Genomic DNA, 27,927 nt, shown 5'->3' on the forward strand with positions numbered 1-27,927 from the left:
TGACACACCTGAGGCACGGGCGGTTTCCAGCGCATGTTTTTGAGAGGCGCTGGGGCAAATCCTGAGGTTCCTGTGGGTCTTTTCTTTAAAATAAGAACGACACGTTTAGGGTCCTCTCTCAGCTTGGCCACCAGGTTCTTCAGCTGCCAGCCCACCTGGAGCAAACAAGCACAAGCCCTTAAGAACTACTGAAAAGAATTCTGCTCAGGCTTTTCAGATTATCATAGGCACAATCACGGCACAGTCCCGCAGAGAACGCACTTCTGAACATGAGTCTGCACAAATACGACTAATCGTGAAGAAATTGATCCAACATAGCAGACGGGGTGGAGAGAAATTACATAAACACGCTTTACATTCAGTACTAAACAAGTATAGATGAAAAACAAAAAGGGTTTATCTTAATACCATTACAAAAGAAAAAGAAATGCTTACCACTGTCTGCTGGTTGACCTGGATGACCTCATCTCCAGCGTGGATCTTGTGTGTCAAATCTGCTGGAGACTAGAGGGGACATTACTTTAAATATTCACATTCTGTCAAAACCATTTGTAATTGTTGTGAACAAGATGCAATCCCTAGCCCCGACTAAAACTTGACCAAACAAAAACAGGACAAGGTTGACTAAATGTGATAAAAAACTACATTTATAAAATAAAAAAATAATAGCTGACAAAATGAACACTAGATGCACCACACATTACAGCTGTGTTTTCAGCACTGTTCAAGGGCTGCACGCAAAAACAAACAACACACCTGTGTCGTATAATTCACTGATAAATGACTTGTATGAGCTGTTGTTTTTAATGAATTATCCAAAAGGTTTTGAGAACAGGTTTGACTCAGTCAAGCTTTTGTTGTTTTGTAATAAAAATAAACGATACCATGACAATAAAGCAAATGTCAGTGTGATTAACAATCTGAAATTAATCATCAATTGGGGTGCATGAATCATCACTTGAGCAGTGGGAATTTAGCTTCGGAGCAGAAGCGTTGTGCAATTTTGACATTGTCAAGAATGTCCGTTATTAAACAGGTCACAAAAAGTCAGGGGATGTGCATGTTAAAGACAAAAATAAAAATAAAAAATAAAAATAAAGCGACAGTTCACCCAAAAATAAAAATTCATGAAAATGTGGAACTCCTCAATTCGTATGGATCAGTTTTACAATCTATTTATGATCTTTCTTAAGTGTCAAAGTGGTAGTTGCGTCGATGTCAATGGAGGGACAGAATAATCTCATATTCTATGATCTAAAAGATCTTCATTTGAGTTCCGAAGATGAACGAAATTCTTGCGGGTTTGGAACGACACGAGTGTAATTAATGACAGAATTTTCATTTTTGGGTGAACTAACCCTTAAACAGAATACTAAATCTGAATCGATGAATATATTGATAACACTATCCAAATAACAGAAGCATCTCCCATCTTTTCTTTTATGCTATTTAAAAAAAATGAACAGCTTTATATTTTTGTGAATTTCATCTAAATACTTTAAGAATCCATGGACATGTTGAAAATTGTTCACAAACCTCTGAAATGACATTTATGCATGCGGAAGACTAAGATTCAAGTGGCAATCTAATTAAAAATGACATGTATGGCAACATTTTTACTGAGAAAGTACAATTCCTGTGCGCCATCTGGAGCCCTAACAAACACTGTTCAGTCTGCAATCTAAAAGAAGCCCCATCTAGTTTGTTCATTTAGACTGAACATTACGTGCACACAGAGGCTAAATTTATCTCAGCCATTGGCATCAAAAAGCGAACAGAGATGAATCAAATGCTTATGTCATCAGAGCCCTTACTCACATGTTCAGTGGTGCCAGTGATGACGTGAAGCCCATCGTAGGTGGATTTGATGTACATGCCCTGAGCAACAGGAAGACAGGGAGAGAAAACATGAAAAACAACAGAAATAGAGAGAGAACAGCACTATATACAGTTGGCAGACAGGATCCTGCAAACATACAGAGAAAATAGAAGTCTGATATATATTCTATGCGCTAGTTTCATTTTCTGACAACAACTGGTTTTACTTAGCTGGTCATTTGTAATCAAATCGTTAGGGACAAAGCCGACAAGGAACACCATCTCGGTTATGCCGGTAGACCATCTTGGACCAGCAATAAAAAAAACAGTTCAACATTTTCAGCGGTGACTAATCTGACTCTAACTCTGATTGGCCATTGCGTTCATGAGCTCAATAGAAACGTGTGTGATTGGTTAGAATGCTCCACAGTGCAAAAACGTTAAAATCAACGCAATCAACACTTTTCATTTCTTTTTCACATTTCACTTTAATTGGAACAGCCGTAATAGTCTTAGTTTAATTGTGCAGGTGCATTTTTTTCTCTACATTTTGGTAGCTTTTTTGCCCCAAGCCCTCGTTAATTTCAGACCCCGTTTGACAGCCATTTTTTTGTTTTTGTTACATGGAACAAACTGAAGAATTTTTCTATGCAATACATCAAATGATGCAAAAGCACCATTAAAAAGAGTCATAAAAGCAGTCCACATAACTATAATCAAAGACTTCTGAATTCATAATTTTATTCATTGATACTTTTTAGATTTTATTCATTCATTTGAAAGTTCAGTGGAATCACTTTGATAATGAAAATATAGTTAAGTGCAAGATGTACACAGCAAATCTGTCATATACATGACATTATAATGATTTATGAATTATAAGTAATAATTCTCACCAATCCTTCTCCTGGTTTGATGTTGGTCAGCTGAACTTCCTCCAGACATGCTGACTGGCTCATGAGAGGATCAGACGTGGTTCTCACAGTCTGGTCACAAATACCGTTCAACACCTTTGACTGTAATTCAGGAGAACAGAGTGTTTAGAAAAATAGTCCTGCATGAATTACATCTTCAAATTCTGTCACTCAGGATGTTTTCTGTGCATTTTTGTTTTCCAGAGTCGAAATGGACTAACATGTTGATTGTAACAATAATATAAACCCTTATTTGAATTGAATCTAATGCAATCTTTAATCCGTGCCTAGAAAAACAGATATACTTTAAAATTCCACATGAATCCACCCAAGCCAAGCACATAAATAAACCACAGGCCATGCATAAACAAAGCGAATGCTATCCGAGCTTTGATTTCATTTTCCGCTCAGTGCACAAGGACAGGAGTGTCAACAAACTGAACAGTACATTCTGGATGAAACACTGGAGAGAACAGCATTAAACAACATGGTTTCATTTGATTTATTAATAAGTCGCTGTTGGAATTGTTTCAAAATTTAACTTAGGTTGCAATTTGAAGAGTTGAATGTCCTGTCGAGTATCACTTTATCCTTTCCGTATAAATATAGCTAGAGTACAACATAACGTAAGATACAAATAATCTACACTACCGGTCAAAAGTTTGGAATAATTAAGAAGTCTCTTATTCTCACCAAGGCTGCATTTATTTGATCAAAATACAGTAAAAACAGTAATATTGTGAAATATTATTGCAATTTAAAATCACGGCTCTCTATTTTAATACATTTTTAAATGTAATGTATTCCTGTGATGGCAACAGCATCATTACTCCAGTCTTCAGTGTCACATGATCCTTCAGAAATCATTCAAATATGCTGATTTGTTGTTATTATGCTGAAATATGCAGTTATTATTGGTGATCACTAATTATTAGTAATAATGGCTTCTATTATCATCAATGTTGAAAACATTTTGCTTCTTAATATTTTTGTGGAAACCGTGACATATTTTTCCAAGATACTTTGATGAATAGAAAGTTCAATAAAACAGTATTTATTTTAAATAGAAATATTTTGTAACTTTATAAATGTCTTTATTGACAAATTTGATCAATTGAATGCATCCTTTCTAAATAAAAGTATACATTTTTTATAAACTCTTCCTTACCCCAAACTTTTGAATGGTAAACTGTGACAAGTGTAACCTTAATATAGTAAAGAGCTATTTCTACATGATTTAACCTATGCAAATTAATTTAGCTGGTATAAATTGATATGTTTAGGTTTACGTATAGGTTGGTTCAGTGATGTTAAATAATATTTTTGACTAAAAGCATATATTTTATATGTTACCATTTTTAAGTTAGCACTTTTTTCAACAATAACAATAACTGTTTCATGTGAACTTAAGACTGGAGTAATACTGAAAATTCAGCTTTGCCATCACAGGAATAAATTACATTTAAAACAATTATTTTAAATTGTAACAATATTTAACAATATTAATGTTTCAATGAAAAAAAAAAAAAAAATCCAAACTTTTTTGTTTTTAATTTCTAAATTATTCCAAACTTTTGACCTAATGTATATTTGTCTTGTTTTGCAGACAGCCCAATTATACTATCAACTTCTCATGAATGGGCTTGCCTTTCTTTCTTCCGCAGATGCTTGACAGGGAAGAAATACAGGACTCAACCCATTCAAGCTTTGTGTGTGTGATTTTGTCAACCTATTATGCCTAGACTTAATGCAAGAGCGTGTGCTTGCATGTCAATTCTACACTTCCTTCACCCTTCCCACTATGCATGTATGACATGTGTGAACACATATGCATGTGTTCACATTTCACTGCACTTGAGCAAGTCCCTCTGCTTTTAGACAAAACATTTTTTTATCAACACTTGAATGTGTGTAAGTTTAATAAAAAAGCAACATTTTGAGCAAAAAGCTGAGAAAATCATGTTTTTGTCAAAGACTACGTCTGGATCAGATTCAGAACGATGATCAAAACACAGATGGAGTAGATCGAGTCCATAAACACCCCAAAGCTTCACAGTTCTAGAGCTCGTCTTGGGTCGACATTTCATTCAGTAACATTAGGCAGATTTGCTTTATATGCTGTTTAAAGTTGATGATCGCGTTATTTTACGCCAATGCCGGGGAAACGTTGGCTTAATTAAAATTAATAAATTAAAATCGGTTACTGATTCCAAATTACAAGTCAGCAATGTACACATTTTAGGTAATGTATTCTGACTACTTTTTGGTTACTTTTGAACCAAACTGTTTATCACAAATATTTGAGTAGAATAATCTTATCATTTTGTTATAAAATTTTGTTATATTCATTTTGTTATAGCTGGTGTGTGGTGGGCGTTCTGGCGTGGCATCATCCAGGTGATGCTGCACATTGGTGGTGGTTGAGGAGATCCCCCCTTCTATGTTATACGCTGTTATGCTGACGACACTCAATTGTATGTCCCATTACATCCACTTGATAAATCCTGTTCCAACCTTGTTAAGCATCTCGATGATGTAAAATGCTGGATGGGTAAGAATTTTCTCCACTTAATCTGGGTATATTTTTTGACTCTGAGTTGAATTTTGCAAAACAAGTTAGTGCTGTGGTGAGAACTAGTTTCTACTACTTAGCTAAAATGAAACCTATGCTCTCATTTAGAGATTTGGAGACGATCATCCATGCTTTTATATCATCCAGACTGGACTATTGTAATGTGGTGTATTTAGGACTCTCTCAGTCATTGGTGAATCGATTGCAGCTGGTTGAAAATGCCGCTGCTAGACTATTGACCGGTATGAGAAAGAGGGACAGAATCACCCTGATTCTAACATCTCTTCAATGGCTACCTATCAGATTTCAGATCGACCTCAAGGCCCTGTTAATAATTTATAAAATTTGAAATGGTCTTGCACACTCCTATCTGTCAGATCTTATTATTCCGCACCAGCCAGTAAAGAATCTGAGATCGGCAGATAAATTATTGCTCCAGGTACCGCGGTCCCGACTCAAGCGAAAAAGGTGATCGCGCCTTTCCGATATAGCCGGTCCTGGGTTATGGAATAACTTGCCGCTTGCCATCCGCTCTGTCCCCACTTTACCCTCTTTTAAAACGGCTTTGAAGAAGCACTTTTATAGCTTGGCGTTTGACTCTGACCCAGGAGAGAACTAAATATTAATTTTATGTAATTCTGTTAAGTCTTCGTCGTCGGTTAGGAACCTGGGTGTGCTCTTTGATACCAATCTTTCATTTGAAAGTCACGTGTCTAGTATCTGTAAAACTGCTTTTTTCCATCTTAAAAATATATCTAAATTACAACATATGCTCTCATTGACAAATGTGGAACAATTAGTTCATGCGTTCATGACCTCAAGGCTAGATTATTGTAATGCTCTACTGGGTGGTTGCCCTGCACGCTTAAAGGAGAACTCCGGTCAATTTTAACATTGAGCTCATTTTTTTGTACATTTGGAGTGCTGTCAATACAGAGAACAACGACAAAAATCGGTGTTGCCTACACCGAGTTATTCTATTTTTAAAATTTGCACCCTGTTGACTTCAATGGGGCAAGTACTAAACCTGTTACCTTAAATTATATGCTTATCTATGTAAAGCTGCTTTGAAACAATCTACATTGTTAAAAGCGCTATATAAATGAAGATGACTTGACTTGACTTGACTATGTTGTTGCGTTTTGTATTCTCTGTGTTTGGTGCAGCACTTTGGGCTGCACTTGAGGCAGTAGAAATGTGCTTTATAAAAAAATAAATAAACTAAACTAAACTTATCTATGTTATTTTGTGGAAACCGAGATGTACCCTGTATGTGTGTGTGCATATATACATACATATTATCTTTTTTTTATTTTTTTTAAATCATCTTTGCCCCAGTATTTGTGTTTGGGGTGTTTATTGGGGGTTGAGACAGAATTTTTGTGTTACAGGTAATGATCAATGATAAAAGGTAATGAGACTGAGAAACATAAGAAACATCTGAAGAAAGATCTGAGAAACATAAAACTAACTAAAACGAGACACATTATCGCCATTTACACAAGTGAAAGAAATAACAAATAACTTTATATATGAAAATGAATAATGGAAATGCAAAAGATACTTACAACATCCAAAACCTTCTCTTCCATGTCATACACAGTGCAGTCCTGTGCAGGAAAGAAAGAAAAATTGCAGAGCATGTTTAAAACCACTGTGAATAATAAAAACAAAAAGTTCAGATTCAGGAATGTTGTATAATTACAGAGCAACAGTGAATGACCTCCAGCCTCAAAAAACAGCTTTCAGCCTTGAATCACATCTCCATGTCCACTCCGAGACAAGATAATTACACAACACATTGTGGGAATACAGCAATGTGAGGAAGAGAGAGACACGACAAGACAAGGAAAACCAGCATCTGGTGCATTAAGGGTAGAAGGGGAAGAAACCTTCAATAAAGGCTTTTTTTTTGTGGTCAGCTTTTTTAAATTGGTTTTATATAAAGAAGGTCACTTACATATTGCCCAGATTCTTCACATGAGACATACAAACCTGACCCTCCACCCCCCACCCCCGACACAGTGGCCCACCTAATCTAAGCCACTGATCCTTACAAAAAATGTACAATCGAAATCTGGTAAATCTGTAAAAGAAAAATAAATACATATATAAATTAATAAAATAAGAGGTTGTAAAGGTTACAAAAGTATGCCATAGAGAATGCTACGTAATAAGCATTGTGATATCTAAGATTTCACATACTGAGCTGAAACGGATGGTAAACTGAAAAGGAAGCAGCCGTGATCTCAAGAAGTTTACCGTTTTTAAATGTTCAATGGTTGCTGGATATTTGCTATGACAGCTTGAAAGGGATATTTTAATTGCATTTTTATCCCACATCATTAAACTCCTGACTGGGCTGGAAACTCAACATCACAGTTTTTCTCAATCGATTTGACACATTTCTCCAAATGAATGTAGTTGTTCTCAACATAATTAACACAGAAAACTAAACACACTCTTATGTTGGCAAAACAGTTCAGTATTCACTGCATTTCATTCAAGTAATGCATTCATCAAAAATTAAATATTAACATCAAAACTACAAAAGTGTGTTCTCTGTTGATTTGATGATACTTTTAGCTGTAGATGCACAAATACAGGAATGAAAATACGTGTTTTTCATGTTCTTTAATCGTGTTCTTCAAAGATTGACGAGTTTAGTTGTATAATGATGAGTTTTCACCCCAAAAAAACAAAATAAAATAAATAAATAAATGTACTGCAATCATAGACTCAATGAACTTTATAGATCTTGCCTCTCATTTACATCTCGTCATGGATCATGGGGGGAAAAAGTTACTACATATTTTATGTATATAATTATTTGTAATAATAATTATCTTCCTCATCTTCCTTTTCCCATTCTTCTTCTTTTTTCCCCCTTTTATACTTTTTGTAATTGAGATAGCTGTGTAAACAATTAGGAAATTTGCATTTCCTGTGTTGTGTGTATTACTGTGTTGTGTGTAGAATTTTACAAATAACAAGGGTTTTGTTTGTTGTGTTTGGAAAAATGGTGCACAAATTATTGTGATATTTGTAAAACCAATAAAAAGAGCTGGAATTGTTTGTTCCTGATATATTAAAGTTTTGGTTGGCTGTATGAACTACTGTGAAAACATTTGAGAACTTTGTTTACAGTGTTTTGAGAAAATGATGCATGTGATTTGTAATTAGCATGAAGTGAACGTTATTATTATTAACGTTATTTCGGGAGGAGTACGCCCATCTAATCTTCTTATTAATACCAAAAACCAGCCTCTTGCCACTTACTGTTGTTAGTTCTTTCTGCATCCCTCCTCCTCCCCTTCTCCTCCTTTTGTACCATAGTTTGCCTGTATAATAGGGGGCAATTGGAGCTCGAGTAGAATATCCTCTCTGAACACCTCTACAGCAGACAGCAAGCCAAATCGGTTTACCACTTACGATTATATGTGCACACAAACTTGTGAAATGAAGGAAAATGTACAACCTGTTTGGGAGAATAACAAATTGTTCAGACCACTGTGTTAATTGTTTTGAGAACAGTGACCTGAGTCTGGAGAAATGTGTCAAATCGATTAAGAAAAGCTGTGACAGAGAGTACCAGACACTCTTGAGCCCCTGTTGAAAACACCCATGCTGTTTCTGACCATTTTGATCTAGGTGAGATCCCTACTGGCTCCACTTGAAACTCTTGGTTGATTATGTCTCTCTCTCAACCACTCTCTTTCCTTAACTCATTCCTTATCAATCATATGCGCTCAGTTACTGATCCACGGTAAAATAATCTTAGTGTGTTTTTAAACTAGGCACAAGTGTCAAGTAAGGAATAATTAACAATGGGCCATTGAATTAATCAAAAAATATACTACAGCCACCAACTGAAGTGGAGTTACACCTTGAGTGTGCATTATTTTTCGAATAATTTAACAGCCCGGGGTCAATTATTCCATTTATACTATGGTTACCATGTAATGGAGAGAGATTAAGTATGTGTGAATTACCTGAGTCTGTGCATCTCTCAACAGTATTCGGCAACAGCGCTTCACTAATAGTGAAGCTGTAAGTTTAACTGCTTGAAGAACAGCGACAATCCTACCTCACAACTGAGAAATGTTCTGTAGTTTTCAGTTGTAATAAAGTCATAAAGTTGTCTGTTCATGTGTATGTGTGTAAGTGTGTGTTTGTTTTGTATGAAATTAAATGTAATGTTTTTCATATTTTTTGTTATATTTTTATTTGCTTGTTCAAAGTGATCATGGGTTTTGGTTCTTTTGCTGTTGTAGGCTGTTAGAACCAGTGGAAAAAAATAAATAAAAATTGTCGAAGTGATAAGGAACTGTAATGCGGTCAAGAAGACCTGCCTGGAACTACTTTAGCTGCGTTCTTCAAACAACCAGAATCAAGCATTCAACTGCCCCGTAGTATAAATCAAAAATAAATATAAGTATCCTCACTTTCACAGAAAGTGAAAGTGCAATATGAAATCCATTTTATTTATTTATTTATTTATGTACAAATACCATTTTATTTATTTTTTTCAATTTTAATTCTTCTGTACGGCGTTTTAATTGTTAAATTAAATTTTAGCATGTCTAATTAATTGAAATCAGGAAACTTATGCAATATAACAACAATTGAAAGTTTAGCAAAAAATGTATTCTTAGGACCCTAAGAAATGGGTTTCATTTTTTCTCAAATTCCATTTTATTTTTTCTGAATTCAGTTTTTCCATTGTATTTTTTTCTGGATTCCATTTTAATGGTTTAATTCAACGTTAATAATCAAAAAACATGTCTTATCAACTAAATTCACAAAACTTCAACAACTTATTATTTGTTACTTTTTATTTACAATATTAGGGCTCTATGAATGTCTGTCACAATTTCTTCGAGTTAAACCAAACTTTAATTTTGACGGGTTGCCGTGAAGACCTTTAGGTTTGTGCATGTATATGATGATAGTTTCATCAAATTAAAATGGTAAAATGCTGGTGAAGTGACTCTCCAAGCAGCTCTGGACATGAAGTTCATGTGTTCATGTCCTCGTATAGTGCGATGGCAGACACTAAAAACACAACGAGCATCACATGCTTGAGTGCGTAGTAGACAAAACCATTAATTCACACAGAGACACGATTCCACAACTCTGACCACGTTTTCCACATCGCTGAAATGATAGGGTTCTACATAGTCAGCCAATAGATCAAACCCAAACCATGTAGTCACTCCACAGCTTCCACAGAATAGTTCATTTCACAAACAAAAATCTATGCAGGACCGTCATAATGTTAAAAGTCTCTCAAATTCTTAAAAGACATCCTACTGTGTTGAAAACACCCAAACAAATTTATGAAAGAAATTTGGAATTTCTACATTGAAAACTGGTACTGATCATTCTGCCAATGTCAAAAACTCAAACTTAATTTTGAAACATACTATTAAACAATCTAAACATGAATACTAGCCAAGGAAGAACGAGACAGGAGAGAGAGTATGTACTTATCAAACCAAAATCCATCTTGAAGTATCTCTGATTATGGCATCTATGAAAGCGCTCTTGCAGAAGGCAACCACAAGCTAGGAAGATAACATGAAGGAATGTTGGCAGCCATGTTAAAGAGCATCCTGGCTTGTGTTGAAGAAACTGTAAACTCAGAAGCTGTGACTGATGTGTTGGGGGGTCTGCTTATTTCTGTCTGAAGTAAATCCCCCAAAGCAAACACAGCAAGACAGCACATGGTCAGATAACTAGCTTCAGACTTTCAGACTTCAGCTTTTCAGCTCTAAATCCCCCACTGTGAAATGCATGAGAGCTTATAAAATGAACATGTGTGTCTGTCCTAAAAAGCCACACTGACCTGTTGAACTGTAGTGGTCAGTTCCAGACACAACTGGATGATCTTGTTCTTGGTGCTGGTGAAATCACTGATTCCCGTCAATGGAGTTCTGCAGACAGAGGAAGTTAAGGTTAAAGACTTTACAACAAATGTCACACTGTGTAAAAGCAGAGGACAACAAACTTCTTGCAAAGGATTTTCTGATGTGGCCGTACAATAGCAAAGAACTTTATTTCCATCACTGTGTGTCTGGATTTTCTGAATCGGTGGTCATAAAAACTGGAGCTGGGATTAAACACATTACCATGTCAGCTCCATTAAGTGCAGTCAAACAGTTTCCATTTCTTTTATCCAGACAGATCAGAAGAATGACACCATATAACTTGAGAAAATATCACTGAATTTCTGTGGTTAAAACATCATAATAATAGTACCAGTGGCTTTGAATTTAAAGGAATGTTCTTTTGTGTCATAATATCCACATAAAATTGTGGTTAGAGTAAGGCACTTGAAAATCAAAGTAAACAGGGCCTTGCACTTCAAGGGTTTAAAAGCAGAATTATAAAGCTTTTTGTTAAAACGCTTGCATGAATTCTTTCTTAAATATTTTTTCAGAAAGAAACAAATATTCAAATCCTTTTTGGGGTTGGACTTTTTTTTTTTTTGGTGGATGAACTTCTAAAATGAAACTAGACTAAACTAACTCTATATTCTATTGTCATATCAAGCATAATTTCAGTGTTGGGAATTTTTCTCTTTTTGTCAGAATATGTCGCGACAATAAATAAATAAATAAAGACAGCGGATAAGTAATTACATTAAATTCAAATGTTCAATTTATTTTATGTTTAGTATCTTGGTTAGTTTAACGTCATGCTACGTCAAACCAAAAAAAAAAAAAAAATCCTTTAAGTCAAGTCAGCTCACTTTGTGGCCATATTTATATCGCCTTGGGCCACACTTTCTAGTCATGCAAGTACTACAACTATTTACTTGAATGGAGACCCTGAGTCTGTTAACTGTCTGTCAAAATTGAAAAAAAGCAACGCTCCATTTTGTCTGTTGATTGAATTCCATTTCTGCGGCATTTTGCATCTCCACACCAAATGAACTCTTAATGCACTGCACAGCCGTGTTGAGCCATGCTTCTATGAAAAACACAATTGACTCTTTTAACTTTAAGGTGGGAAAACAGCCGCAGTTTTGGTTCCTTGCCACCTTTGGCTTTTGGCTTGCTTAGTTGGGGACACTTAATATTCAACAATAATATTGATCTGCCTGCATTGACACCATTATATGAGAACTGAACTGAGCTGGACGATGACATCATTCTTTTCTCCAGAGCGACTATATATATACATGAACTAAATTAATAACTTTTTTTTCAACAGAAATTAACCATCACTGAACTTACTTAAGCTGGACTATAACGCTATTTTCTTCTAGATCTGCTGTACAATCGAAACCAACTTTGTTGCATTATTTTCCTGTTATCACTGTAAATCTGCTTTAAAACAATCTGTATTGTAAAAAGCCTATGCATTTATGAGTGGATCATGTCTATTGGAACTGTGAAAGGAACATTTTTGTGGTTTCTGGAGTAGCTGCACTGTAAAACTATTACTTTTTTTTAAGGTAATAAAACAGATTATACTATTTCAGCATTCCTACTTCAAAATTCCATAATTATTTGTGAAATTTACTAGCAATTTCTGAGTGAAACACATTTTTTTTCAGTGTATGTAGACTAGAGTGTTGTAAATTAGTCACTTATCAGGGTCCAAGGCAAGGCAGAGCTAACTGGCATTTTGAACAAAGCTTCACAAAAATCTCACCCTTCATGGGAAAGATGTGGTTAGCTGTGCACAGACTGGTAAGGAAAGAAAGGAGGATTGTATCTGGTTACAACTGTCTGCCCTGTCTGGAAAAATCTGTAAGTGCTGCTCATGCAAGTCTAAGTTCAGACTCTGCAGTGAATTATATGAGGTTTACCATCAGTTTCTTCAGAGTAAAAGCTCCTTATAAATCATCAGTGCGCAAACTTTTACATGCTTAAATTCACAATGAATGCCTCCATACATAAATAAAGGAACGATAGAAATAGAAATATGCAACATAAATAATAAGTAAAGAAATGATGACTAGGGATGTTTATACCTGTCTAGCCATGCCAGGAGGCTTTTGGCTGCTCCAATAAGTTCAACCACAGAGGAGAGGAATTCATTTGGGAGCTTGCTAGATGTGTTGCTTTCATACGTAGGACTCTTCCTGCGTTCTGATGTTGCATTGTGAAGGCTGTTGGTCACAGCTCTCATCTTCACCACCAGATTCTTCAAGTTATCCGTTTCCACACCATAGTTCTGAGGAAGAAGGACAACATTACATATTACCGTAAAGCCCAAAGTATACTTGTTTTTTACGCGCATGCTAGGACATGCGCACAGTGTGCATGATGTAAATATCGTCATCAGTATAGTACATGCTTACCGTACACACACAGCATGATTTTTCTAACCGCATGTTAATCAAAATAAAATCTTAATCACGATTTGACTTAGTGCGATTATGAAAACACAAAGGCTGTGATTTAAAGCGGTGGTAAAACACAATTTCACTTTTCTAACTTTAGTTAGTGTGTAATGTTGCTGTTTGAGCATAAACAACATCTGCAAAGTCACAACTTTCAAAGTTTAAAGCAAAGGGAGATATTTGCTTTTAAAGAAATCAATTTCTAAGAACTACAAAAAACGGCCGGTAGGGACTACATGACATTCCTGCGGGCTTGCTGACATCACTTAGCCCAATATTTACATAAACTCCTCCTCTGATGAAGGATTCGCACAACTGCCTGAAAGATGGAGCAGTTCCAACTTTAAAAACAGAAACTGTTTACGGGCCACAACCTGTAAGTATGATTTATTTTTCGTTGTTGTGTTTTCCTGTAATAGTTCGTATTGATAATAGTACGTTGTAGCAAGGAAGTAAACGAAGGACAACGCGGATAGAACGCGGAAATCATCCGACCGTTTTTACAAGGAGGGACAGAGCAGTGTAGAATAATGATTAAATATGTGAAAAATAATGCGAATTTTTAAAAACGAAGCATGAACATATGTTACAGTGCACCCCACAAACACAATCAAGCCTTCGAAAAAAGGCGTTTTAGCACCCATTTAATTAAATGTATGCGCTGCGTGTTTCAGAGTGAAGCAGCTCACTGTTTTCAGCGTCTCAGAGAGGCTTGGTTCACAGTAAACGCTGCTCCACACGAACTCCACCTCTGCCTCTGTGAATCATCTTCCCATATTTGTAATAAGCGCTTATCAACAAAAGAGATTTTTTTCCTGCGTTATTTTTCTCAAAATGAAAATTTGATGCTTTAATGTATGAACATGATGTAGATAAGACAGCCATGCATATTAGATTTTTTCCTAAATCGTGCAGCCCTGCTGAATGTACACTCGTTGTTGTTGTTGTTGTTGTTGTTGTTGTTGTAGTAATTAGTTTATCCACAAGGCGGCAACACTGGCCTTTGTGTTATAATAGAAAAGAAACGGAGACAGAACAAAAAAAAAAAAAGAAGTCCACATTGGTGTCCACAACTTGTGTGAGGGGAGTTAAGAGATACATGAAACTCCAGTTTAAAAGAGTACAAAGTCATTTTTATTGTTTATGGAGAGAAATAGCAAAGACACTGGACAAAGGTAAAGCTTTCTAGTGCGCATGTGTCGAGCGCTTGTGTTCGCGCATGCTATCAAACGGAGTATAGGCTACTTTGAAAGGAATACTATACAGGTATGGGCATGTGACCAAACCTTTTCATTTTCATTACTGTGATTGGTTACAATGGCATATTGGGTGATGCCTTACAGTTCGCCGGGATAAGAGTCCAGGACTGCATGTGGAAGTGCAACACTGTTGAGGATTAGGTACACAGAATGTGATCATGCATTCAAAACCAGTTGACACAACACAACTGACAGAATGATACAGAGGTCTTGAGATGTTTTTGAAAGCTTTTTCACTCGACACTCTGTTTTAAATGCAGTGCTCATGGTGTGAGATGCTGAAAAAACAGCAAGGCACCATTTTTTTATGGTGTCCTTTTACGCCATGGATTTAAAACACTTGCTTGAGTTGTAAAAAAAACTTGATGCTTGATATGCCCAATACTATGTATTTAGTAGACAATTTCTATCCACTTCTGGAATGCAATGAATGTAGGCTTGTTCAGCAGATGCAGCAAAAAGCAAAGAGACTGTATTACATACATTGAAATTTAATCCACACTTAGAAGGCATCATTCTTGGTGTATTAAATTCAACACCCCATGCTCAACTGTTACATGATGTAAAGCAATTGGACTGCTTAAAATGTCACAGCCCTATTTAGACCCTAAAAATTGTTTGGCAAAATGTGTGCTGCTTGATTTAGCTGCTAAACCTGGCATCCCCCGTGCTCTACTTTTAAAATCTTGGAAAGGACAAGAGCATTCCTCCTGGTCTGGCAAATCTCAGTTTGCAAAAGTACTGCATCTAAGCCAAAACTGCTCATCTCTGAAAGAAAAAAAAAGTACTTCAGTTTGATCTGCTATGGTCTAGAAAGGATATTTCACCCATAAATAAAAATGATATCATCGTTTCCTCACTCTCATCAAATTGCAAACCAGTTTGTGATCAATTTTGCTTGCACATTCATATGTAGCAGCGCCTCAGAAAGTGCCAGGTTTGATGTCAATAACATCAAATGTAATTGGTTCACATGTCTTGCATCCCATCATTATGGATGTAAAAACTAAAGCAAGGCTTTTTGAAAGATGTAAAAGAATAAATAACCAATTTGGGTCATATGGCTTCTCATTTAAAGGGATATTTCACCGCTGGAAAGATGAATGTGTATTTAAATTGGGTCATTTATGTAGTAGAAATCTAGATGCACCCTAACCCTAGCGGCAGCAAATTTAATTTTGCCGCCATAGTAATCTAGCAACTCTCCGTTGGCTTGCGAGCTGGAAAAACCAAACTCTAGTCAGGCCAATCACATCGTGTATAGAGTCGGTGGGCGGGCTTAACAATTATGGCAGAGTTGTGACGGTTCCGTGTGAATTCCCTGTTACTTGAAAACAAATAAGATTGCTGCTGCTGGCGAACAGCGGTCTTTCGAATCGGCTTTGGCCGCGACTCTGGAGGACTTGGAGTTAAGCTTTTCTTTGAGAAAAGAACAAAGAACGCCACTGAAGTCATTCTTAAAAAAGGAAGATGTGTTCTGAGTTTTGCCGACCGGATACGGCAAAAGTTTAATCTATCAACTAGCTCCGCTGGTGGGAAAACGCTCTGGTTGGTTGTAGCGCTATCCTATTGCGTGCAGAGGGAGACAACCGTTTATCCCGCCCCTCGGACTGAGCCCTGCCAATGGTGTGTTGCCAGAACCAACATCTTGATGTGGGTCTGGCTTGTCAGGCTAGTAGAAATGTGAAATTAATTTAGAAGTTGGTGCCTTCTAGACTGAGAAAAGCCAGAAAATGTATTTTTGGCTCATGTGGATGAAAGACAACAACTCCCAGAATGCACTTGCTTCGCTGCCCTATGAAGCCACTCCTTAGCAATGTCTACCGATAACAGAGGGCAGTATCGGAAGAAATGATACAACTAGGCTACTACTAGTAATCTCTCGTCTCAGGGGGACATGAGGGAAGCACGGTCATTCGAAAATACTACCGGGTTTATACTGATACAAAGCTTAAAGGGTTAGTTCACCCAAAAATGAAAATTCTGTCAGTAATTACTCACCCTCATGTTGTTGACGCGCTGCGCTAAAACACTACGTGAAAAAACTCGAGGCCCAGAGAGAAGGAAATGAAAAGTGGAATAAAGTTGTTATTTTGGGGGTTTTTTTGCGCACAAAAAGTATTCTCGTCGCTTTATAAACTTAAGATTGAGCCACTGTAGTCACTTGGACTATATTAACGATGTCTTTAATACATTTTCTGGGCCAGCAAGTTATAATGTCTTAGAAGCCTATGGAGGAGTGATCCAGCTCTCAGATTTCATCAAAAATATCTTAATTTGTGTTCTGAAGATGAACAAAGGTCTTACGGGGTTGGAACAACATGAGGGCGAGTAATTACTGACAGAATTTTCATTTTTGGGTGAACTAACCCTTTAATGCTAATCGGTGAAGTATCCCCTTAACGACATGTATGGCTAGTTTCACACACAGGGCTTAGATTAAGCCAGGATTAGGCCTTAGTTAAATTAGGACATTTAAGTAGCTTTTATAAATGTGCCTTAGAAAAAAAAAAAAAAAAAAAAACATTTCTGATGCGCATCTTGAGACAAAACAATGGCACTGACATATTTTAACATTTCAGTGCAAGTTGCTTTCAGTTAACACTCAAACATGCATTTTAGTCTGGGACTAGATTTAAGCCTCGTGTGAAACCGGGCATTATAGTGCTATTATAGCTCTGGACAACCACCGGTCTCTGCCTGCTTTCACTAATAAATGTTGATAGTAAATGCTGATCTATATTAGGTGAACTATTCCTTTAAGCAACAAGCTATTATACTACCAGTCAAAAGTTTAGAATAATCAATTTATAATAATTATTTTTAATGTCTTTGATCAATGTAAAGTTTTTGTGGAAACCATGATAAAATCTTTTTAGGACACTCTGATGAATAGATAGTCCAAAACAATATAAATCTTTTGTAAGATTATAAATGTATTTACTGTCACTTTTTATCAATTTAATGCATGAAATAAAATAAACTATTATTATACTATTATTATACTACTATTATTAACTATTATCACTATTATCATAGTGTATCATACAAAAATTCCACAAAATATTAAGCACCCAAAACAGTTTTGGAGTAATGGTAATAGTGGAATAATGATGCTGAATATTCAGCTTTGATCACAGGAATAAATTACATTTTTAAATATATTTAAATAGAAAAAAGTTTTTTAATTGTAATAATATTGCACAACATTACTGTTTTTACTGTATTTTTGATCAAATAAATGCAGCCATGGTGAGCATAAGAGACTACTTTAAAAAACAAAAAAATCGTAATTATTCCAAACTTTTAATTAGCAGTTTAATAACGAATCGTAATAAAATGTGCATTTAATAATAACTATTCTGTGAATCTCAGAGGCTTTGAAACAGGTTTCTTCTGTGACTCCATAAGAACCTTTTCAGCAACTGAAATAGTTGCTCTGATTGTAAAGACTTGAGTGTGACATTTCCAGAAAGTCTAAATACTCCAAAAGGATAACAGTATTGCCTTCTGACCGTTGGTAATGGCAGCATTGCAGTCTTAGCATTTTAAACTGCTCACATTGCCAATTCATGAGTATGTTCATTTGAGATCATATGCAGTTTTTACTGTTTCATGGATCCTCTGAAATTCACAGACCCATAATGCTGCAGAAAGACAAAGCTAGAAAGCGTAATTAGCTTCCTGTTCAATTCTTGTTTGCTGACTAGAGGTACTTGATTCCACATTAATATCAGCATGACAATATTACACATTAATATTCGTTCCAGACAATTGAATGATCAGAAATGAAATAAGTCCTGAAATGAGACCGTGTTATAACTCGCCAATGCGCTTTGAGGGTTTATATTTATCAAATGATGGGGTTAACTACACCTGATATGGTTTGAAGAAATGAGAGATTGGTTTGCTCCATCAGGGCAAAGTTCATAGACGCTCTCACAGATGGAGGTGGGAATGTGTTTCCTGTTCAGCATGACATAGACTTAAGGACACTCCATCAGGGAGAGATCTGGAGCACTGCTAACACTAACACATAGCACTTTCTGCATCCAATACTTGGCCTGAGTGCCTTTAATATCATTTCCAGTGCTATGAGACAATAGGAGACTCTTTCCATCGAGGACGCTGCTGTGATTTAGGGACAAAACAGATGTATAAGGTTTGGGGAGATGATCTGGAAAAATCATTATGAGTCTCATTCTAAATCATTAATCCTTCTTAGGCAATGATGTATTTCACAAAATGTATTAATTGACATTTTAGGAAATACCTGAGATTCTGTCTGTATATTAGTGCACTGTTTTATCTGAGGATTTATTACATGGCTCTCTGGGATGCTTGATTATAATTGGTCAATCAGGCATTCTGTGGTCCTTTATTGGCATCTGTGTTTCTAGAAGAACCTTTAACATCAATGGAATCTTCTCATTGCAACAAAAGGTTATTAAAAGTGGAAAAAGATTCTTTAGATTATTATTTTCGCACTAAGAAAAAATGGGGAACCCAAAATAGATTTGTGGCCATTGTCTGCGTTTGATGCTAGGGGTCTGGGCACAATTATAGCTTTCAGTGCTGGACGCTGCGATGTACGGTATCTTTTACAAGCACTGGCATGACCATCAGTCAAAGCCACCAAGACATTCTACCTAAGTATTTCCATGTGTTCATATCAGGTCCTTGAATTCCCTTCCCCACAGAACACGCATCCACAGAAACCAAAGTCTTTCTGAGCCGTAGTCATTCCTCAAGAAATGATTTCCTGGTTTACTTTTTTCAAAATCATACTGTTCTGTGTGGTAAACAACACTATTATTCCAAAGCCAGTGCACATTACATATCTTTCTTGAATCCTTAAATCTTGAATTCCTGTCATCACTTACTCAACCTCAAGTTGTTCTAAACAGAGTTTATTTCTTCTGTTGAACACAAACAAAGGTATTTTAAAGAATGTTGGTAATCAAACAGTTGATGTTAGCCATTGGATTCCATAGTAGGGAAGAAAAAAAAACATGAAAGTCAATGGCTACCGTAAACTGTCTGGTTACCAGCATTCTTCAAAATATCTTCTTCTGTGTTCAACAGAAGGAAGAAACTCATACAGGTTTTGGAACAACCTGAGGGTGAGTAAATGATGACAACATTTTCATTTTTGGTTGAACTATCCCTTTAAGCTGTTTTCTGCATGAATGCTCAAAATGTCGTGTGACTAACTACCAATTTCTTTTAAATTAGCAGAAGAATGGGAGACAATAATACTACTGACTAATCAATATTTGTAGGCCGGGAAAGGCCTTTAGTGAATATAGTAATGAAAGGATTGCATTCAATCAATCACATTAACCAATATAAATACTGAATATTTTAGGGCTGTCGATTTAAGGCATACATTTAATTAATTACTTATGGAAAAATAATGCAAATAAAAAGATTTAACACAGTTAACGCACCCGCCCCGCCCCAGACCTACGTACGTCATCTTCCATTTCATACAGTTGATTGGTGATGAACATGAAACAGGGCAACAGTTCATCATTCATGAATCCTATAGAATGCAGTTAAAATACCTAAAAAATTCATGATTTTTGTCTATTATTTATATAATGTGATATAGATAAGCAATATCACGGGTGCAAATGTATATACAGTATATATATATAAATAAATATATATATATACACACACACACACACACACACACACACACACACACACACACACACACACACACACACACACACACACACACACACACACACACACACACACACACACACACACACACACACACACACACACAGTATGTAATAAATAGGTCACAATTTAGAAGCACAACAAACGTGAATAAGACTAACCAGAGCACAGAGGAGATCTACGGCCTCTAAAACCAGTTCCTGATGGCCAATGCGGGAAACAGCCAGTTCCTCAAGGTCCTGATGGGAGATCTTCAGTAGCTGCTCTCCATTAATCTTCTCTCTCTCAAAGTTGTGCACATACTGTTGTAGGCTGTCATCCAGACCTTCACAAGAAGAAGAGGAAAGAGAAAGAAAACATTTTTTAGAAACATTTCTGCATCACAAACAGATACCGATAATGCCACACTTTTGCACACTTTTTAGAGAACCAGCCTACAAATGGTTTTCTGAAAGCAGCAGGGTCTCTGCATTCTTCAGAATTGTCAAATTTAACCAAATACTTTTTAAGACCTTTACAACTTGCACAAATTAAATTAATACTGTGTATCCATACAGAACAAACCCATACAAAATAAGCCATGTTTCGCAGATTATTTTACTTGAAACACTGCTCTATAAAAACACAAGCCTGTAGAACGAGCAACAGCGCCGCATTTTCACTTTGAAAGCAGTGCTTACGTTAATTTAATTCCATCATTTCCCTTTTAAGCATAATAACCATAGACCGTACCTCGATTCCTGATTCTGCGCTCCCCAAATTTAAGAAATCCTAAAATTATAACTTCTGTTATATAATTTCAGGCTTTTTTGGCCTCAACTTTGATCAAACTATGGATACGTTTACATGTCAACGATGTACAAAAAAGTTGCGTACAGGCAACAACGCTGTCAAAGCGATCCCCATTCACACGATCTTAAAAAACGCTGTATTCTGCTGTAGTTGGCGAAGTCACTTTGTTAAGAAACATTACCCGACTGAACACACAATACATATGTGCATGACGTCACCGCTTTCACAAATTTGCGTTTTTGTTGTATACAAGGAGACAATAACAGCATCGTTTTCAAAAACTTGCACTTTGAAACCCGTTTTCAAAAGCTTACGTTTTCAGGCCCCAAAAACACTGTTGTCATGTGAATGAACAGTCAAAATGCATAAAAAGTTTTCGGTTTTTAGTTAAAATTGGTGTTGTGTAAACGTTGCGTATGTGGGGTAACGCAGAACTGTTTTATCATATTAGATACATTTGAGTGTGTTAAAAGTTGATATAATGATACTATATGCTGCTCGGTGGCTACTATATTAGACACTTGTTGCACACTGCAGTGAGCTAGATCAGTATTAGGCATGGTAAAACTGATACTCGCGGTAAATCAAGAAAACGAGATTTAAACAAAAGGACTAATTGTGTTGAGCTATTTAACAACAATGATAAAACACAATACCAATAACAATGATAAAACACATAATATATTAAAGCGTCCTTGGTGTTTCCATGGTTTCTACAAAATACAGTATAACCGGAAATCAAGGGGAACGCGGGGATGATGTCATTGATAGGCGACGTACAGACACGGTCCGTGTCCTGGTTAAAACTGCTTATTTCTCTGGATTTAAACTTTCTTAGAAACATTTGGGATAATTTAAGTACACAAGTCTTGTTATAAATATATAACATTGTTCTAGTGGTTTTTGAATATTTTGATAAAAAAATCTTACACAGTGTGCCTTTAAGTACTGTTATGGGCTGTAAGGACTGCTAAAAAAAAGTAATGGGGGAACAGTGATAAAACCTGTAAAACTTGAACCTGTTAAACCTTTTCAGAGTTGAAAAAACACATTTGGGGTCAAGAAAAAGTTTTTTGAGAGGCATTAAGGAGGCATTAAATCGGTCAAAAGCGACAGTAGAAACATAATGTTAAAAATATTTAATGTTTAAATGCTTTTTGTACATAAAAAACCCATATCATTAGAGGTCAACCAATTGACCGGTTTTGCCGATTAATAGGCACTGATAACCAATTGCTGGAACAATGAGTTATCTGCAAAAATCCACACAGATAGTTTTTCCGGGTTGCGTCTGTTGCTGGAGCGGCTGAGAAGGGTGCGTTGTCGTCACACAGTACTGTATTTGACAATTCAAATACAGATTTAAAACAGACAATGAAATGGTATGTATACAGTACACCACCATATGTGTTTTCATATAATTATGAAGTCATTTATTTGTTTGAAATTTTTACTGTATTGCTGATCATATAAATGCAGCCTTGGTGAGTATAAGAGACTTCTAAAGTAAGATAGATAGCTACATAAGGTATCTAGAAACATGAGGTTTTCTATAGAAACAGGCTTCCTTCATTGACACTGCAACAGGTGTGTATAGAGCTTTCAGACTATAAACATCACGTTGTTTCCACCTGCTAGAGTTTATACATGTGTGTGTGTGTGTGTGTGTGTGTCAAGCTGGTTAAGCAATTGACAGTTTGTTTTTGCAAATGGTCACCTAATTACAGCAAGCCTACTAACAGCTCGAAGTAAACTAATGTCAGCAGACTGGTTTAGCTGGATTCTTCAGGGCTTCGTAATGCCTTGTTCAGTTTCTTTACGCGTAGATCTGTTTGGAAATGTTGGTGTATTTCCTGCTTCCGTTTCCTTTTGATGTAAATCACATGAAATTCGGTTACAAGTAGGATTTGCTGACTTAGCAAAGGAGCTTATGTCTGATTCTTGACATGTTGACAAGAGCATCCAACACCCCCCACGGACACACAAAGCCCTCAGTCACCCGGGCTGCAGCACCAGTGAAGGACGGTGAAGGATGTTCCTGTGGGACGAGAGGGGGAAGGGTGTTCACTGTTCACCCAGTCAAAGGCACTACAGAGAGAGCAGCTGCAAAGGTCTGGCCCGATGCCCTCGGACTCAACGGCTTGACAGCCCAGACAAAATCACTGACCTTAATATTCAATACACAGTCCACCTTCATTTATCTCTGGAAATCTCAAACAAAGTTGAGGCTCTGCTATATCAGTGAATGTTCCCTTGTAAAAAAAGAAAAAAAAAGTAGGCCTATACTTCTAAAATGAGAACTCATTGCGGAAATAATAGACTTTGAAAAGAATATACTTGTAAATGTTTTCAGACATTTGTTTGTTAGGATAGGACAATATTTGGCCAAGATACAACTATCGAAAATCTGGAATCTGACGGTGCAAAAAAAAACATTGAGAAAATCACCTTTAAAGTTGTCCATTTATGTTGCCGATTGTGCTGCATTCACTCACAAAAATAAATGTTTTATATATTTATGGTAGGAAAAGTACAAAATATCTTCATGGAACATGATCTTTACTTAATATCCTAATGATTTTTGGCATAAAAGAAAAATCGGTAATTTTAACCCATACAATGTATTGTTGGCCATTCCACAAATATACCCGTGCGACTTGTGACTGGTTTTGTGATCCAGGGTCACATATAATATATACATATATATATATATATATAGTTGGACTTTAGAGCATTTTTTGACACAATTAAGTAGGACTTCGGTACATTTATATGGCATTTCATAATTACTTATACTGTCTTTTAAATATGGTTGAAACATGCTGCTGAATGAGAAGCATTTATGATCAATTAAAATATACTTTTGTAATAATGAAGGTGTACTTCATATAAAATTGACTTTATACTGTATTTGGTATCACTTTACAAGTGTTACAACAATTCCAAAGTTAACATGATCTAACAATGAACAATACTTCTACAGTATTTATTCATCTTAGTTATTGTTAATCTTAACATGTATCAATACATTTGTAAGATCAAAAGTTAATGCACTGTGAACAAACATAAAAATGTAAGTAGCATTAACAAATGTTAATGCTGTAATATATATATATAAGCAGTTGACATGTTTTAAATGTTTCGCTATTTCTTACCACACTCTTTCAACATTAAACTGACGCTTCACGCTGGAATTCACGCTCTGCTTCTGTGAACAGTAAACCTTGCCTACTTTGACAACATTTGATTGGCCATCTCAATCATTTTGACATTGACGAGCGCTGTTAATGTAACTTTCAAACCTTTTTGTCATCCTAACAACATACAAAGTGCTGTGTAATGGAAGATGTTAAGAAACACAGTCATGAAATTGTACTCTTAAGTATTTCAGTAATATTATATTATCTGTAAGGGCAGTTTTCTTTAAATATACTTTTAAGACTGGAAGCACAATCCAAGTGGATATTCAATACAATTAAGCACACTTCTTTGTCATCAGAGTTAACAATGACAAAGGACATGAACTGTCAGCGTTCCAGGGAGCCATACCAATGAAATTTCACAGCAAACACTTTTAAAATAAAAAAGGTAAATATTAACAAATGAAAGAAATAAAAAATGGCACAGTCAATTAAGCAAACACATCTACATAAAGAACAAAGAAGCTAAATTACAAATTAAGAATGGTTCATGTACTTGTCTAACTACATTACATACAATAGCAGGTCTAGTAGGCTGCATTTCACTGTAAGGAATGTGATATGTGCAGATTTCTACACATTCAGTTTCTACCTGATTGCATTCACTTAAGAGTGGTAAAAATATGGTATGATCTCTACAATGCAGACCTATAATACCAGAGTGTACATTGTACATTTATATACACCCAGAGACCTCAAAAGAACTTAATTAAGAGAAAATAAAATACAAAATAGAGCGTTAGGTGAACAAAGAGAGTGTGAAATTTCCTCAAAGAATGAAGTCACGCCATTATAAAAGCTGTTACTAACATAACTGATGATCCATCCTAAAATGCATGTAACTCAACACTGTTATTTCAACAGTTAAACCTGAGCGCAGCAAAGGCAAATCCTAGAGCTGGGAGGTTGTTCTTCTTGTTCTATAATCAATATATTTTAAGGGGTTAGTTTTGCTTCATTTTGCCTCTATGTAAAAGTGCATTATTGAATCAGAATCGTATAATCATAAAATTGGAGTTTCCTTTTTAATTTTGGATGAATATCAAAAGTAGCTTAAGCAATATGGAATAGTGTCTGTGAACACTAAAGTGCAAAAATACTGCTATTTAATTATGAAGTCTGCATGTTCTGTGTGTCTGTTTGATTTCTGTCTTTATTACTTTTTGTCAAATGATTTTAAAAGAACCATAACATATAAAAAGTTATATATTTTATAAAATAACATTTTTGCAAATTTAATAAAGTAATTTTACAGAAAAATCAACACCTAACCTATCTAAACCATGTATGAATTCCTTCCTGGTGATGGGCACATGCAATGTACAGTAGTGTTGATTCTGTGATTTATGATTAAATAAAAATGTATAATGAGAATGTTTATGTGTCTGTGACCTCATGTAGTTAGACGGAAGAAGCTGAAAAACGCTCACTGCGTGTGAGGCAGACAAACCTATGCTGCTCATTCACAGACACACAAAACATGCAGACTACGTGTTTAGATGGCAGTATTATTTTTGCAGTTTAATACTCAGACACTAGTCTAGGGGTCGCAGCCTTTTTTGTCATGAAGTGACACATTTAAGTTTCAGAGTTAACCACTGTGCCAATTTGTTTTAAATTGGTCAAAATCCTTTTGTTGGTTTGTTTTCAGGTTTATATTAGACTTTGAATAACAAATTTCCAATGTTTTTACTGATCTGATAGCTATCTGTTAGAACGGTTCCATTTACACTGGGCCACATAAATGTGTCAACGCAAAACAAATATCTGTTCTTCAATTCCTGTGCTATATGCAAATTAAATGTCTCACAAGTCTGAATGATGACGACTGTGTGTTGAGCTTCAGGATGCGACAAAACCTTCAGTTTTATATGCGGCAAATTACGTGTTGATCTTTGGTGATGAGTGTTGCAGTTGTTTTTTTTTACCATTTTGAGAGGAGTAAAATTTACATAGCCTATGTGCCTTCAACAACCCGGTGCATTTACATTTTTTCCAGTTTTGTCTGGAATGTGAAAGCACCTGATGTTTTTACGATCTGAGCGCTATCTGATCAGAAAACTCACAAAGTGACGCATGAAAGGAGTTTGCACATCACCGTCATTGTAATGTATGTGGAATGTTTGATAGGACTCTAGGGCCTGGTTTCACAGACAGGGCCTATAGATTAAGCCAGGATTAGGCCTTAGTTAAATTAGACATTGATAGCCTTTAGAAACATACCTAAGAAAAAAAAAAAAACATTACTGGCGAGCATCTTGAGACAAAACAATGGCAGTGACATATTTTAAGATATGTCTGTGCACGTTGCTTCAAAATAAGAAAGCTCAAACATGCATTTTAGTCTCGGACTAGGTTTAAGTCTTGTCTGTGACACCAGGCATATATACTAATATCTTATATATTGAATATCTTTGAAGAATAGGTCACACATAATTAACTATTAACTACGACTTTTGCCTTATTAATAGGCAAAAATAGGCTAAGGTAGTTAAGTAGGTATTGGGTAAAGTAGGTATTGGGTAGGGTTAAGGGATGTTAAATATGGTCATGCAGAATAAGGCATTAATATGTGCTTTATAAGTACTATTAAACAGCCAATATCCATACTAATGGTTAAAAGCAACTAGTTGATAGTGAGAATTGGACCCTAAACTAAAGTGTTACCAGAATTTAAACATTAACTTTCAAACAGACTTGTGTGCGCTTGATGCACAGTGCAGGGCTCGCAAAATTTCAAAATCGCTGGTAGCCCTTCGGGCAGGCACTCTTCAGATTTTGGTAGCCCGAAATGAATTTGACTAGCCCAGATAAAAAGTCAATTTTATTAATCTAGAATATTGGTTAGGAGTCAAAACAATGAATCAAAAACTTTTTCAAAACACAAAATATCAACAAATATGCATCTGGTTCTAACTGAACTGAAAGGTGTGTGGCCAGTATGGAACATGAATCAGTCTGTGTCTGTGGCTCAGCCCCCAATGAGGGTATGATAAAATAAAAAAGTAACACTTTAGTTTAGGGTCTAATGCTCACTATTAAGTTTCATTAACATGCAGATGGCAGGGTTTTATCATCACGGAGGTCCCGAATGTGAGGTAGGCTAGTGAGGGGGGTTCAGGGGCACCCCCGAGAAAATGTTGATTTCTCTGATCTACATATGTGCATTTTAAGATGTTTTGAGGGCCAAAAAAATTGGATAACAATAGCTTTAAATCCATGTAAGAGGGCAGCTGATTATTTTTCTCTCCTCATCAGCATCACACTCCTATTCTCTTTGTTTTTCTCTTGCTCTGTCTCTTCCCCTCCTAAAGCTGAGCTT

General features: G+C 36.0%; 1 protein-coding gene across 3 annotated transcripts in view; it reads right to left on the minus strand.

Moving 5' to 3' along the window:
* Positions 1-27,927, minus strand: part of LOC308707756 (connector enhancer of kinase suppressor of ras 3-like) — an 81,361-nt gene that overhangs the window by 32,781 nt on the left and 20,653 nt on the right. For all 3 annotated transcript variants that reach the window (XM_081394397.1, XM_081394398.1, XM_081394399.1), the window contains exons 2-9: positions 20,775-20,938; positions 13,289-13,491; positions 11,153-11,240; positions 6,873-6,914; positions 2,715-2,834; positions 1,819-1,878; positions 436-504; positions 9-155 (exon numbers count right to left, since the gene is read on the minus strand). In XM_081394397.1, the coding sequence (XP_081250523.1) occupies positions 9-155; positions 436-504; positions 1,819-1,878; positions 2,715-2,834; positions 6,873-6,914; positions 11,153-11,240; positions 13,289-13,491; positions 20,775-20,938 (893 nt within the window). The remainder of the gene's footprint in view (positions 1-8; positions 156-435; positions 505-1,818; positions 1,879-2,714; positions 2,835-6,872; positions 6,915-11,152; positions 11,241-13,288; positions 13,492-20,774; positions 20,939-27,927) is intronic.

The sequence above is a fragment of the Scardinius erythrophthalmus genome (genome assembly GCF_964197995.2).
Source record: "Scardinius erythrophthalmus genome assembly, chromosome: 19".
In the NCBI taxonomy this organism is placed as follows: domain Eukaryota; kingdom Metazoa; phylum Chordata; class Actinopteri; order Cypriniformes; family Leuciscidae; genus Scardinius; species Scardinius erythrophthalmus.